Source organism: Cupressus sempervirens, chromosome 4, assembly GCF_028749045.1.
Source record: "Cupressus sempervirens isolate cs-2001-9-10 chromosome 4, ASM2874904v1, whole genome shotgun sequence".
Classification (NCBI taxonomy): Eukaryota; Viridiplantae; Streptophyta; class Pinopsida; order Cupressales; family Cupressaceae; genus Cupressus; species Cupressus sempervirens.
Genome location: NC_143121.1, coordinates 92,722,675 through 92,738,813, shown reverse-complemented (window position 1 = coordinate 92,738,813; position 16,139 = coordinate 92,722,675). Strand labels below are relative to the sequence as shown.

Below are 16,139 nucleotides of genomic sequence, written 5' to 3'. Positions count from 1 at the left end.
TCAGCCAAAACAACATCATCATCTTCCAACACTGCAGGAGTCACCAGAGCCGCTGTCACAGGAGCTACAGGAACCTCATAATTCTGATATACTACAACTTGAGATGCCTCACAAGCATCATTAAGAACAGATCTCTCATCTGGGCAAGCTGGATCAGAAGAGATAGGAGGAGGAATACCCTCCTCTAGAACCATACTATCCAGCACCTCAAAACGGTTAAAACCTGAATCAGATAATCTTTCTTTTAAAGGCCTCTTTTGACCACGTCCCTTAGCTCGAGGACGAACAGGGGTAAATCCATCCTTATCCTGCATTGGAGCCTTACCCTTACCTATAGCATCTTGTGGATTCATCCCCTTGGTAGTATTAACCATTTGAGATTGTCCTTTCGCTGTAGTATCTGCCAAACCACCAGCATTTCCAGCTGTAGACCGATCCACTCCTTTGAAACTCGAGTTACGGGGGCACTGCCGCAGTAAATGACCATACTCATGACAAATCCGGCAACGGAAAGGGAGGGATTCATAATCTAACTGCTGCACCCAAGAAGAATCCCCCAGACAAATTTCCAAAGAATCTGGTAATGGGTTATTCAAATTAATTTCAACACAAATTCTAGCAAAAGAAATAACCTTTTTATCGAGGGTTTGATGTGCGATCGCAGCTGGCTTCCCCAACAAAGCAACAATTTGTCGAAGGATGTCTTCACGCCAAAATTTCAAGGGAAGACGAGGCAAGCGAACCCAAATTGGCACTGTTGAAGGGAGATCCTCAGCAGAATTAAACCCTGAATGCCAAGGTTTGACAAATAACCCCACATTGTTGTAGAAATAAGGGCCTCCTTCAAAAACACGATCACGATCAGACATGCAAGAGAATACAACAAAAAAAAAACTATTCCCTGCCAACATAATCTCCATATCGCCTTCCACCTGCCAAGAGCGGCGGATCCATGCCTCAAGAGCGGATAGGGAAATCCGGATTCCAAGAAATTTGCATATCAAAGCATGCTTGGTCCAATAATCAATGTCCTCCATTACAGCCGTTGGAGGAATAACCAGAACACGACGATCATGGCTACGCGGAAGACAACCATTAACCTTTTTCAGCTTGGAGCTCTCCCCTGAATAAAACGATTCAGATCACATTGCATGCATAGTTGGAGAAGAACCATCTGTTCTCACCAACGGAGAAGAAATCGCAAGCCCTGCCATGCAAACAATAAAACCCCCAATCCAAAATTGACTGCAGAAGATCTCCAAAAACACCGACGCAAATTATGTCCAGTAGCTAACAATCCAAACAAAACAGAAAAATAGTAAAGATCAAACACCAAGAACAGGCTAGGGGAAAAATCCTAGCCCAGCCGACAGCCAACGCTTCTCAGAGACTCCATCGCTCGAGCGATTTGTTGTGTAGTTAAAACATGTCATTTTGTTGAAAAATGGAACAAAAGATCTATTTACATTATTCTGACTATATCATGCTTTGAAATTGGAGAAATTATTCTTATTTGAAAAAATAAGGATTGATTAATATATTTCTTATTATTAATTTCAATTCTACATTCCAATTTTTCTTCTCACTTAAAATTTCTAGTATCTCTATAATTTTTTAAATAAAAAGGACGCTATTCATGACTAAAAGTTCAACTAAATCCAAAATTTAATAATCATAAACTAGAACTTATTCCAACAATCAATTACCCCTATAGTATTGTGCTATCAATTACCCCTATAGTATTGTGCTTGTAGGTTGTAGACATTTATTATTAATTTGTTGAACTAACACATTTGAACAAAACGATCTTTTCTTGACATTGTAAACCCTCAGCCAAAGCCCACAGACTATTTTATTTGTAGAATATAAGCCTACGTTGAATTATTAAATTGATAGATTTGAACCACTGATGATGTCTTAGGATTAAGATTCTCACTAATGATTTCATCATCTACATTTCTTGAAGGAAAGATGGAGATGAATGACTATGTTTAATGTTTGTTAGAAGAGCTTGGCCACCCGCGAAACAGCTCAGGTGAAAATGGGGAGCAGCAAAATTCTTATAATAGGAGGAACAGGTTATATAGGTCGTCATGTAACCAAAGCTAGCCTTGCTCAGGGTCATCCAACTTTCCTCCTCGTGAGGAAATCCACAGTTTTCCAACCAGAGAAGGCTCAGTTGCTCGATTCCTTTAAATCCTCTGAAGCAACTATACTCCATGTAAGTCGTCGATTTCTTCTGATAATTGTTTATTCTTTTATTGCTTTTACTTGGTTTCTTTCTCGACGCACTTGTGAATTAGAATTCGCCAAACCCTTAAGCTATTTCATTTTAGATCAACATTCCACAGATCAGAAATCCTTTTTTGACCCAGATATTACCATTTTACTTTTCAGAATCCCAGAATGACTATCCTTATCAGTCAGCTGAACTTTTCATCAATACCCAGCTAGAATACAAAAGCGATCTATTTCATTCCCCGTTCCGTAATTTTGAAAGTCTTTTTTAGTTTGGCATCTGAAAAGTCTTTTTATCAATTAAATGGGATTTTCCTGAATACCCATATACAAAAGCGATCTGTTTCATTTATTATCACCATTCCGTAATTTTGAAAGTTTTATTTTAGTTTGGCATCTGAAAAGCCTTTTTATCAATTAAACGGGATTTTCCTGAATACCCATATACAGGGATCTATAGAGGATTATGGAAGCCTAATAGCAGCAATCAAGCTGGTGGATGTGGTCATATCCACCATTAGCACAGATCTGACAGCAGAGCAGTTTAATCTGATCAAGGCTATAAAAGAACTTGGGAACATCAAGGTACAATTTATATAGCATTAATATGAGCTTAGAATTATCATTCTTAATAATAATTGAGAATTATGTTATTATTCAGGTTGATTTAATGGAAAGGGGTTCGAACCAGTACAAAATTTAGAAAGAAAAAGAAAAGGGAGGAACTCAGAAGAAAAAGCTTTTGAACAGAGCAAAAACTGATGGTAATAAAGATCTTTGATCTTCACAAAGATTACATATTTCAAACAGAGTGGTTTAAGAAGGAACCCCAAACCAACTTCCACTGGAAACTGAGTAGCCAAAGAACCTAAAGTGACAATGGGTTTTGAAAGGCTTCCCAAACCCATTTAGCAGTAGAGCCACCATGAAAAGATGTAAATCTCCAACATACTTAGGAGACACAAATCTTTAAAAACATCTGATTTTGAAAGGTGCCCAAAAACCCATTGAACCCAAAAGTACAAAGAAATGAAAACCAATTAACAATGGCTTTTTTGAAAGGCCTCCCAAAAACTTTTTCCAATAGACCCCATTGAATATAGACAATGTTCAAAATGGATAGAGGCCGCAGAGACCCACAAACCAACTAGCTTTTTTGAAGGCACTCAATAACCCACTGATCACAAGAGTACAATGAATTGTATAGAAAGTAGAAATTTTAGGAACTAGAATACCATCTAGAAGGAAAGCTAGAACCCAGATTTCCACTGGCCTCCAGAAGGACCAACTGAGAAAATACCCTTTTAAACAACCATAATCTCATTACAACAGCTGATATCTACTTCATTATCACCTGGATAAACCACATGAAAATGGAAAAACAGAGCCCAAAGAGCCAAATATGCATCGAAACAGCAAGAGAAAACCCCACCTCAACAAAAGCCTCATGTGGGAGATTTCAACAAAGAACTAACAAGGCCCATAAGAGAATAAGAGAATAGGATTAAGAGAGAGGAAGGGGAAGATAAAAGGGTAAAAGAAGCATAAAAAATGACTATAGCCCGCCACAACCAAAAACTAATGCCTCAATCTCTCAAAGATAGGTGGGTCTAACCACCCTAAGATCTGCCATCAATAAAACAGAGTCGTGAAAGGTCCAATCTGGGACTAGACACAACTGCAATAACCTAAAGAAGCACAAAGAGATCCCAGGATAAACGTCCAACCTTTCCCTCCATCCCAACCAATGTAGGATGGGGCAAAATCCGAACTACCCATTCAACCCATAGGAACAGAGATGTAGAAGAACCACTAAACCTATTGGAAGAGAGATGTAGAAGAACCACTAATCCTTCAGGATCAAATGCAAAAGTAACATAGGAAAACCCAAAATCAACAGCAATAAAAATAACTAAAATAGGAAAGGTAGCCATAATAAAATCTCTTAGGCCAATATGGCTTCTACTACCAAACACAAAAAAGCCACTCACCCATAAGGAGCCTTCTTTAAACAAGAAAAGTCCGTACAACAGCCAAATAATGGAAGACGAAATCAGAAAGGAGGAACCAAAGCTTGGAGGAGGAGCCTCCAACACAAGGCCTTCAGCAAATTCATGATTTTTTTGACAAAGTCATTTATTCATGCTTCATAAATAGTTGTTCATAAGAGTTCAATCTGAATGAGAAAGAATGGAACACTTAACACTCATTGGTTCACAAGGACCCATCTTTTATGAGAATAAACACACTCAGTGATTCTCAAATATTCAGTTTCTTCTCATGTCAAATAGATTCTTGTGAACCACTATTTATGAAATACGGATCAATGATTTTGACTCAAAAACTACACAGATTAATCCTATTAATGATATTACAATTTAACTTGCCATAATAAAATATTTCTTATTTATTAATAATCACGAAATTTATACATAAAATTCAATATATTCTGCTTCTTTATTGGTTCTTGCAGAGGTTTTTCCCATCAGAGTTTGGGATGGATGTTGATAGAACCCATGCAGTAGAGCCCATAAAAAGCATGTATGATTTGAGGATCAAACTGAGGCGGGCTATTGAAGCAGAAGGTATTCCATATACATATGTTGCTTCCAACTGTTTTGCAGGCTACTTTCTTCCAAACTTTGTGCAGCTTGACCGCATGACCCCTCCAAGAGATAAGGTTGTGATTTATGGAGATGGAAATACTAAAGGTATAAACTACTTATTATCAAAAAATTAATATTATTTATTTTCATTAAGCGAAGCAAGGACTTTGAATAAGGTATTTATTTTCTGTTATGCCAATTCATCTTTCTCGTGAGAATTCAGGTATATATGTGAAAGAGGAAGACATTGGAGCGTATACAATAAAGGCAGTGGATGATCCTAGAACCCTGAATAAGATCCTATACTTGAGGCTTCCCGCAAATACACTTTCATTCAATGAACTTGTTGACCTGTGGGAGAAGAAAATTGGGAAGACACTTGTAAAAGAGTATTTATCCGAGGAGAAGGTTCTTAAATTAATTGAAGGTTAGATTTTATAATTCAATTTTGTTTCTGTTTCTTTTAAATTACATATACTCAGATGAATTTAATCTTTTGACCAATAATATCCCTCTTCCCCCATCCCCTAAAATTTGAGAAAAATCCTGTAAAGAAAAGAACCCTTCTTTTAACACTTGGAGAAAAACACCGAAAGTTAAAAAGTGTAAATGTTGATCCTTATATTGGAAACTACTTACAGACAATGCTCCAGTGCTTTGATAATGGTTTGATTTGTTTTTTCTATTAGTTGAATTGGCTTCTGATATCATGGGAAATGTTTTACAACTGCAAATTGGGTTGATGATGTAGAGACACCATTTCCAAGCAAAATCAGAATAGCAAGCTTTCACAGTTTGTATGTAAAAGGCGATCAAACCAATTTTGAAATTGGATCTGATGGAGTGGAAGCAACTCGGTTGTACCCAGATGTTGAATACACAACTGTTGATGAGTACCTTAATTCATTTGTATGAATAATGCGAGAGTTAAAAGAACTTTTGGGGGAGAAATTTGTGTGAGATAGAATGTGGATCAGGATTTGCAGCACACTTTGCACATGGGGGACAAAAATGAATAGATTCCATACAAGTTTACTGATTCTAAATATAGATCTTAACAAACTCTTATCTTATGAAAAAACAGGTTTTTTTAATGTTGCATTTGCTAATTGTTTTAAAATATTCATCGTTGATTTGACGCCAGCATAATTTTCAATTAAGTTATTTATGAGTTTATCATTATGATTATAAAAAATTAAATCATCAATTAAATATTTATATAAAGATTGCTGCACCAAAAAAATTATGTTATAAAAATGATTTTATTAAGATATTTGGCCTGTAAATGTTTATTATGATTATTATTATAAACTTTTATTCAGTTTTTACTATTATATTTTACTATGTCTAAATAATCTTGCTAAAAGCAATATCACGAATTATCTTTATATTTGACGATAAGAAATATAATCCTTATTTATTTAGAAGGTCAAATTATATATTTATCTCTTATTTTGAGTATTTTTGTAATAGAATTTGAGGCTTTGATTGGAGACATATTAGAGTTGCTTCAAATCAAATTGGAGACAATTTGAGAAATATACTTTGACGATTTATTAAAAAATTAGATGTTTGCCTAGTTAAAATTGAGGATTGCACATTAGTAAATTTTTTGAATAGGGTTTTAGTCAAATGTATCCATAGACTTAAATATGTTGCAGTTTTCTTAGCTGGTTTTGAATTTTTTGAGTGACTTTTTATGAATATTATTTGCACAACATCATGATGGAAACTACTACAAGAGGAACTTGAAAGAATATGGTCACTTGTGGAAAGGACTTTTGAAAGAGAGAACATGGATTCAAAGTTAAGATCAAGTGAAACTTTATACATGACATCTCCTTTTAGATAACAACATATGTTATCTAAATATAGTTGTGAAAATGAAAATAAAAAATAGTACTAGCTAACATTGAGTCTAACATGAAGATACCATGAGAATATGTAATTTTTTTCTAGCATAAGACACAACTAAAGACCAATATTTACTTAAACATATATGAATTTTTTATACACTTATTAATCCAAATGCTAACAATCATTTTAGATGTGTAAGTTTGGTGAAACTCATTTGTTATTGGTGGCTTTGTGTCAAAAGGGAAAAAAATGGATTTTAATGTCACTTGATAAGAGTTTTGAACATTCAAGATTGGAAAAAGGATATTGAACCCCAAAATTTAAAATTTGGTAAATTTCTAAGTCAAGTGATCAAGACAAATTACAAACAAGTTAAGTTGAAATACATTAAATTTTCCAATTGATTTAATATTTTGTTAAACCTTCATTGTACAAGGAAAGGAATAAGAAAGAGAATACATGATAACCTCAAATCTCATTGCACAATCGTAGTGTTGACATTTTATAAATCTTCTACTTGAACCTCAACTTCACATAGGTAGTGAAATCATGCTAAGTGTAGCTTGGTTAACAAGCAAGAGGTGACTATTTTAAGAAGCCATTGCATTTTGATTATTTTTTAATTTAAAAGATATCTACATTTTGTATTTTTTTATTAACTTTGATTGACAACTAATTTATGCTCCAAAAGGAAGATGTTAAAATACATACTTTAGTGAAAGGACACTTAAGTTAAAAGAAAAGATTATATTGTTGACACTTATGTGATATTGAATTCAAATCTTCTTCCCTCATAACATAAAAATTCACTATTGAATTAGCACCTCTTTTAAGAAAATAATATATCACAAATTTGAGCATAGCACTATTTAAAAATAATAATAATATATCACAAAATTGAGCATAATGAGTGATTGAGAAATCAATATGGATGTGGGATGCAGGAGCATCCAACAATCTCAAAGAAATCTTACATCACCTAAAAATGTATCTAGTGATAGTTTCTATTTGATATATATTTTTCATTTATGGATACCCTTTTGGGAAATTTAGAGATTCCAACTCTAATATTTCCACTACTATTTTTTCTAGGTCAATTTTCAAAATTTTAGGCCAATGTAAAAATATAGAAAAATGAGTTATCTAATGGGATAGTCATGATTATAAAGAATTGGAGTGTGTGAGTTCAAGGGAAGGTGGTAATTCAAATTTTAGGCAATGTAGAAAAAATTTCAAGTCAAAAATTTTCCACTTTTGAGATTTATTACATTTTTGAGTTTCCAAAAATGCCTTGCAAAATCAACAAAGTCCAATTTGAAGTACTAAATGACCTCATATGGCCCCCAAAAATGGGAAATGACAATTGGTGATTTTATAAACTATATAACACTCAAAGAGTTTTCTGATGGAGTAAATAGATCATTAATTGAAGTCTTAGTTCAAAAGTTATGCTTCACAAAACTTGGACTACTATTCTAGATCTTTCTATATTTTGCACCTACTTTTAATTTGAATTTTAAACCCTTGTTTTGGTAGAGCCAATACATAAAGTGGAATGTGATAAGAACTATCACCACCATAAGTGTAATTTATCCTACACGAAATACAAATAGGCTACAAAAGATTGTGGTGCCTCAGCATACTACTAGGTGTTACGATTAGAAATAGAACTCACAACTAAATATTATTAATTACCTTATAACTTGCATATGGAAGTAAACCATCAATGTTGAATAGTAAATATAACCATGCACATAGATAACTCATAACACCATTATTTGTTAACAAGGAAAATCCTGGCCAAGGGTAAACCCTGTGGAGATGATACCCACTAGCTAATTCACTAAATCATAGGATCCTATTAAGGATATTGACCATGTTAGGATTTGATGAAGTACATATAGTGTCTTGAGTCCCTATTAGGAGACTAGGCCTTGTTAGAAGTCTCAACCCTATTAGGAGTTGGTAGAACAAATACAATGTATGCAAGAAGAGCCCTCTACCCTAACATGCAATAATACAATTCAATTCTTCGAAATCTAATAGATATGCATACAATACTTGTTGTCTATTGTACTTCACACTTGTTCTGATCATACATTAGAATTCACATCACATAAGGCTCACATATTACTTAACACTTTCTCTTCTATCATAGATAGCACAATGATCTTTCCAAGATAAGATCTTTATTTATACTTCACATATTCACTAAATTATGCTTAGTTGGCCTTCATGTGTTCAGATGCTTGACATAATAATGTCCACATAGTGGGTTCATCATAACTTAGTAATTATTTTGTAACCAAAATAATTCCTAAGCCCATATAATCCAATTCATTGTTATGTTTTTTTCTGCACTGCTAAATACCACACTAGTATTTAAGTCATAACTCGCATTGTACTATGCATAGGTCATCGTGATACTATCATGAAGTTGTCCTTAATTATGCAAGAACTAACTCTCAATGAGTCCTCCATACACTTAACATTTGTTCATTGTGCTGCTACAAATTGTCGAACACTTAGACAATTTTCTATATGTAAATGCATAAATGAAATATTGAATGCATGTTTCCATAAATGACAGCCATTAAGACATCTATCTGACCATATTTCCAATAGTCACATTAACCCAAATAAACTTAAATAATCTATAATTACCTAAATATTTAGCTACACCAACACCCCTTCCCCCTTACCCCCTTAAGATAAACATAAGGGAATATACTTAAACTCACAATGCAAGACGGCTACTGACCACTATCCCATGTTAGGTACCCACAAAGAAGATAGAAATGTAATACAATAAATCTCTCATAATGAGGAGAAAAAGTGGAAAACCCACATGGGGTAAAACATCCCTCCTAAAGAGAGATAAAAAAAGGATTCATAGACAAAAGACTAAAGACCCACGAAACGACTAAATACATCATATATATACAAACACTTATCCCTCGGTAGGAAGTAAATAAGGAGACAAGATATCCCTCGTAATGAAAAACCTCCAATTTTTATGAAGTGTACTTACAAAGAAAAGATGATCTAATGTCTACATGAAACATGTCTCCCTGTAAAAAGAAAGAAGTACATTAAATGATGAAGAAACTAATCCCTATCAAATAGAAGAAGGATGAAGTGAGTCTCAAAGTATACATCTTTGAAGGATGAATGGGTATCTCCAAGCTCAAGGAATACACATTTTGGTGGTCCTTCTATCCAAGATGGGTTCGTTCCCTCAACCTTTGGGGTATGAGAGTTATATGGATTTCTTTCAACTTTTTTCCTCTACGCATCACTTTTTGTCTGTGTTCTTGAAGCTTCCCCTTCCAATTCTTCTTGATTAGGGAAAGATGGAGGATAATATTTGCGGTCTTAAATTTCAGTTGGAAGATAGAAAAGTGAAGAGAAAAAGGAGTGAGGAGGTCCAGAGTAAAGAGGAGGGCAGGCTTCTAAAAGGACGAGTGAGGTCATGTCCTTGTATCTCCCCAAGTAATCCTTCCTAGACTAGCTTAAGGAGTTGTGGAAGTAGTCATTTGGTCTTCTATCGCTTTACCTTGAAATAGTATGTTTCAGGTGCTTGGTGTTTGGTTGTTAATGATGACAGGTTTTAGTTGTGGATGGTATTTGTTGGTTTGGTGTGATTCATGCACTGGTTGCAGGTTAGTGCTCACTAGTGTGGTTGGTTCAATTTTGTTAGTTAACTGTTTTTGGTTGTAGCTTGTTCGTGTGCTTTTTGTGGGTTTGGTGGTTGCTGATTTTTTTTTAATATTTCGCAACATGCTTTTATTTTCCTGATTTCAATATTGCTAATTAGCCATTTTAGTGTTTTTCTGTTCTATTTAGTAAGGTGTCAATGCTTTTGACCCTATCTATTTTTCTTTGAACTTGATGTTAATTTTTTTCTTTGAACTTGATGTTAATTTTATAGGAATTGAAGATTATCCCACTTTACTTATGGATAACAATTTTGACTATAGCAATATTTTATTTCAGTTCAAATACACATTTTATTTCTAGCTTGTAAAGTTTCATTAGCTTTCTCAGTCATTTTATCATGCAAAACAAAGCGAGGTCATTCCTACATATCTTTTACAATTCGAAGGAAAAAACTTGTGTGAATTTTTATGATTTTTGTGTCTACACGAGGTTTTTATTCAATGCTAAATCTATGATAAGAAAAGATACAATAGATGTAGAAGAACACGGTTTCAGACTATAATATCCTTCCTCTGTCCCATTCATTACTATCTCACGGTTTCATATATTTCTCTCCAATTTCCTGAACATCTCAAGCAATTTATCAAAATCAGAGACGAGAAATCTCTTACAGTTATCATGAATCTCACAATACAATTCAATCTTTGTCTGTTTGACATGATTGAATCACAGGGGCCTAAGTCTGCCAAACAAATGAATAAAGTATCATATAAACTATGGAGAATGTATTATTTCTAGATTGCTTCATATAACATGAATGCAGAATGGTCAGCAGCTAAAATGTAGGCAGTCTTTGCGGGAAGGTTTTAACTTGGTCATGTAACAATTATAGTCTAGAGACCCTAAAATATTTGTTTCTGTTCCGTCTCTTAAGCAGGGTAAATACTTTCTTCTTCACTGTTATCCGTGACTTTTACAGCAAGGTTTGATAATGGGGATTGCCTCGTGGCCAATTCAGTAGACCTCTTTTCTCTTTTACTTCAGACATTGTTGGACAAGAAGCTTGTCATCACTTTCTCCTTCACGTTTTTGGAAAATAGAAATTTCTTAAGAGTAAAAAATTCTTCTAAATAATTGTACTCGTGAAGTAGAATTAATATATAAATAAGGTGTGATCTAATTCAATAGCATTTGTTTTGGTTTTTGAACTGGCTTGTTGTTTGATTTATATTTATCTTTGTACTAATTTTGTACATTTAATTCTAAGATGAAGATTATTAGTTTGTTCTTATGATCTATTTAAGATTGTCTAAATTTAGATGTAGAAAGTTGAAAAAGAATCTTAAAATTTCAATTCTTATATTCAAGATTTTACTATTTTAGAACAACAAATAATTAATATTAAAGTCAAATTCACATACACAAATATTAGAAATTTTATATTTAGGATCATACATATCAGTTCTATAAATGTGAAAATGACCTAACACAAGAAATAATTAAACTTTAGAAACTAAGATCTGTACTGAATATTATAAGCCTCGCTAAACAGAAGTACAATGAAAACCATGATCACCAATATGCTCTTAACCTCAAAAAAATCAATATTGAATATTATTACCAATATCATAAGCAGTCAAAGAGAAAGTTGTTTTTATCAAAATATCAAATCATTTTTGATGTACTTGTACAAACATAATTTCAGTTTTTTAAAGCTTCTGTTCATATCTCTTTATAGGCTTAGGAAACTGTGAACCTTCAGGAGGCATTAGGAGCTTGGCACAAAATACTAGGGTTAAATATGTGTGACCTTTACTTGAAACATGTGCAATCATAGCACATACAACAACACAAGAATTCTGTATTTTGATTTTGTTGATATTGCTGATATTTTTGTCAGATTGAATGAACAATACACATATGTAGGAAATAATCTCTATAGCAAGTCAAATTGTGATATTGCTATTAGGATTTAATTGTGTGATTTTGAGTCAAACTCATTGACCTATGTTTCATGATTAGTGATTTAACATGAATCCATCTCTCGTGAGAATAAATGGAGGACTTAGCACTCATTGGATCTACGTGATGCTCACAAGGGTGAAGCATGGGAGGTCACTCATCCCTGTACTACTCCAGTTTGGTTAAGCGTGCTTAGACTGGAGTAGTACTAGGATGGGTGACCTCCCGGGAAGTCCCTGTGCTTCACCCCTGTGAGCATCACATAGATCCAATGTGTGCTAAGTGCTCCATTTATTCTCATGAGAGATGGATTCATGTTAAATCACTAATCATGAAACATGGGTCAATGAGTTTGACTCAAAATCACACAGTTAAATCTTGATAGCAATATCACAATACATATATGTATTTTGGAAATACTTTTTGAAAATTTTATATTCCTTTCGTTGAAATTTAACCTCTTCGAAGAATATTCCAACAACTTAATTTGTGTTGATATAGATGCATCAATAAAACAACAAATAGTAACAGTTATTTCTGAAAATAAATGAAATCATAATTAAAAAAATAAGGATAGCACCTAACTATATTATTTGCAATAATCAGGATATTAGTACATTATTTACCTGCAATCACTTTTACAACTAAGTATTATTTTAAATTTCTTAAATTTCTATAATTAGTTTTGATTATTCCAATCATCAGTCCTCTAATTGATTGCAAACGATCGACACATTTGTATAATTTCCAACTGCTTCAACTATGATATTTAATTTAAAGAATGGTTGATGATATAGATCTTGAAGAAATTACAAAAGTAACAGAGGTTATATCAGAGAATTCTATCAAAATAAATAAATAAATCTGAGTTTACAGAGAAAAGGAAAAAGTCTAAGGGATGGAGACTTTCCCATCCTTTACCCAAATAACTGATAAAAAGAAATTCAAACTTTGTGAGATTGGCAAGGTTGTTATTAGAATTTATATACAAAAGAAAAGGTTGTTATTAAAACTTAAGTTGTTCCAGTTTGGAGGGGTAGGCAAATTGAGAGAGGCGACTGATATAGGGAGATGCCCACCTGTAAATTTGAGGATTGGTCCTGATGGGGGACCAATCAAGCCTTTTATCACAACTTTCTCCTCCCAACTTCTGATATTTTTTCCTATTTCCACAATCATCTGTCACTATCTTCTTCAGAGTACTAGACTCAGGAGACCTAATTCTGCTGGTGTCTTCCATATATAGTTGGTGCTGAGAAATGTTTGAACTACTCATTGAAGCTCTTTCTTCTTTCCACAGACAAGAATCATAAAGATTATCTTCTGATTTTCTCTTCTTTTGAATATGGTTGAAATAACCAGTATGTTTCTTTCCTGGACAATTCTCCTCTTTTGGAGGGAGAAATATACAGTGATGATCCTGAGAAGAGCATATGCTACAGCTGATGGGCTGTTCCAATTTTTGTTCACCTGCAGAAAAGTTCTTGCTACTCAATGACACTTCCACTTCCTTGTGAGGGCTTGAGTTAGAAAGATGATTCTCTACTACAAAATCCCTACAAGTGCTTATATTTCCACTACATTCCATGTTTATCTGATACTCAGTAGACTCTGAGCAGCCCCATGAAACTTTATCTTCATAAAGATGTTTCCCTTCATATACGCACCCACTTGTATATGAATAATCACACGTCTCTAAATTCTCAACTGTAGAAGTCATCCCCTGATTATGATTATATATTTCAGTTGAGTCCTCGGATGCCTAATGATTTTGTTCATTGATATGATATCTCCAATCAACTGTAGATGCTTCAGTATTCCCTTGTTGATCATCATTAACTACAGATGTTTGATTTCCCTTGCTGATATTCACAACTTTCTCAAATCTACTTTCTTCTACCAACAAACAACTTTCTTGATTTTCATTGTAACCAAATAATTTCAGGAGATCCAGAACCTGTTGTGAGTTTAAATTGTTTTTGAACTTGTTCCTAGTAAAGTAGTTTTCTTCAATGACATTTCTAAATTCCTTCTCAACTATAGGCTTGCATTCCCTACATATGTCAAATCTCACCTGAGAAGGAAGAGATCTGCAAAAGGCCATAGGTTGTAGATTCTTACCACCTTGTGAAGTTGCTTCAAAGATTCCATGCAGCTCTCTTGAATCTACATCAAAAAGGAACAATTTTGTTCCTGGGACAATTTTTTGTACCTTTTTAAACTTTGATTGAGGCAATGCAAACACACCATATTGAAAGCATTGCGGCATTGTTCTTCTATTACATAAGAATATAAATCCAACAGGTGGACTTTCAGGTTTAGGTTTTTCAAACAGATTTGGTAGGGTTTTTAGAAACTTTGATTCTTGAAGAGTGCTATCATCATTCTGCCCATCTTTAGTAATGGTATCTCCATCATTTGTAATAGTGTTATCATTATGCCCATCTTTTGTAATGACATGTCCGTCATTTGTGACTTGGCCAGAACTGTTGTCTTGATTAGGGTTAGCCTTACCATCAAGTTTGGTTCTTTTTTGGGCATTTCTTCTCCTATGATACTTTTGGGTAGGGTTTGTTAAATGAACATTCTTCATATCTATCTTGAGGTGTTGCCTGCATTCATTGGTTTTCTTAGTTCGGGCAAGGCCTTCTAATTTCACAAATTTTTTCTACTTTGCTTTAAAAAAATAAAAAATAAAAAATAGGTTTAAGTGTTTCACCTTGAAGTCCAAAGCTTAAAATATTGGTTTGAGTTTATTTGATTTGGACAGGTTTGATGCCGAGTTCCCTCCTTTGTTTCTTAATGGCTGCCAATCTTGAACTATGAATATATTGATCCGGAATCTTTTTTTCGAAGCCTAAAAAGTCGAACAACTCCTTCTCCTCATATGTCTCCTCAGTTCGCAATAGAAATCTTTCGACATTGTTATCTATTTATATATGTTTCCTTAATTAAAACCTAACCTTGCCATTACATATCTTAATAATATATAAATTGTGCCAAAATATTTTCTTAAGTTTTATTACTTGTATTGTCTTGTATAGAAAAATATTCCAGTTATTATAATTATTAATTAATTAAAAATTGTCACACTCTTTATATTTTTATTGTTTATTTTAAATTTTTAACTAATAAATAATTTTAAAAATAGTACATTATGAGTGCTACATTGACATGCCCTTGAGTTTTAGTTTGGTGGAATATTATTTATTGTCTATCATTTATTTTAGATAATGTCCACCTTCATGTGTCCATTTATATTATTTAAATATAAATTTAATTTTATGTGAAATATAGTAAAATGGTTTATTTTCCCAAAATATATATATTAGCTTTGAAATTGTATTTGGTATCAATAGTTAATGTCTTGAAATTTAAAAAGGATGGTAAACAATATTTTTTTTAAAGGATATTTCATTTATATTGATGATACAATAATCATAATGTTTATTCATTTAAACAAATTACATTAGATATAATTAGGAGCAAGGTCATATTAAATATTAAATAGAAAAATAAATATAACTTATTATATTAGTTCTATTATGGTTTCTATTGTGTATCTTTTTCAATGTTTGCTTTAAAAAATAGGATTTTTCTTCTTTTTCTATCATTTATTGTGATACCCTATTCATCCCTCAACCTATGAACATTTTTTCCCATTTTAAATGGCCTTAATATTTGATTCCATTGTAACTACAATTGATAGCTCAATTTGACAAGGATAAACAACACCCCTAGATAAATGTCCCTAGAAGTGTGTACCCAAGATATTTCATAAGGTATGTCTTTAATTGAGACACCACTAATTTTTTT

The 16,139-nt window shown here is 33.2% G+C and overlaps 1 protein-coding gene across 3 annotated transcripts; it reads left to right on the top strand.

Annotated features, from left to right (window-relative positions):
• Window positions 1-1,857: 1,857 nt before the first annotated feature.
• On the top strand, window positions 1,858-5,938 carry LOC149560081 (phenylcoumaran benzylic ether reductase IRL1-like). Of its 3 annotated transcripts, none has more exons than XM_089824501.1 (5): window positions 1,858-2,221; window positions 2,689-2,823; window positions 4,712-4,949; window positions 5,068-5,271; window positions 5,534-5,795. In XM_089824501.1, the coding sequence occupies exons 1-5, from the start codon at window positions 2,042-2,044 to the stop codon at window positions 5,593-5,595; spliced, it is 819 nt and encodes a 272-aa protein (XP_089680627.1). In that variant the 5' UTR covers window positions 1,858-2,041; the 3' UTR covers window positions 5,596-5,795. The 3 variants fall into 3 exon arrangements, with proteins under 3 accessions (XP_089680627.1, XP_089680628.1, XP_089680626.1); XM_089824502.1 differs by lacking the exon at window positions 5,534-5,795 and adding an exon at window positions 5,486-5,528 and having other exon boundaries at window positions 1,861-2,221; XM_089824500.1 differs by having other exon boundaries at window positions 1,865-2,221; window positions 5,596-5,938.
• Window positions 5,939-16,139: the final 10,201 nt, after the last annotated feature.

Bases quoted from the DNA above. Each gene is read 5' to 3' on its own strand.
- LOC149560081 (XM_089824500.1), top strand. From the start codon at position 2,042: ATGGGGAGCAGCAAAATTCTTATAATAGGAGGAACAGGTTATATAGGT. The intron at 2,222-2,688 runs GTAAGTCGTCGA...ACCCATATACAG, and splicing joins CTGAAGCAACTATACTCCAT to GGATCTATAGAGGATTATGG. The intron at 4,950-5,067 runs GTATAAACTACT...GTGAGAATTCAG, and splicing joins TGGAGATGGAAATACTAAAG to GTATATATGTGAAAGAGGAA.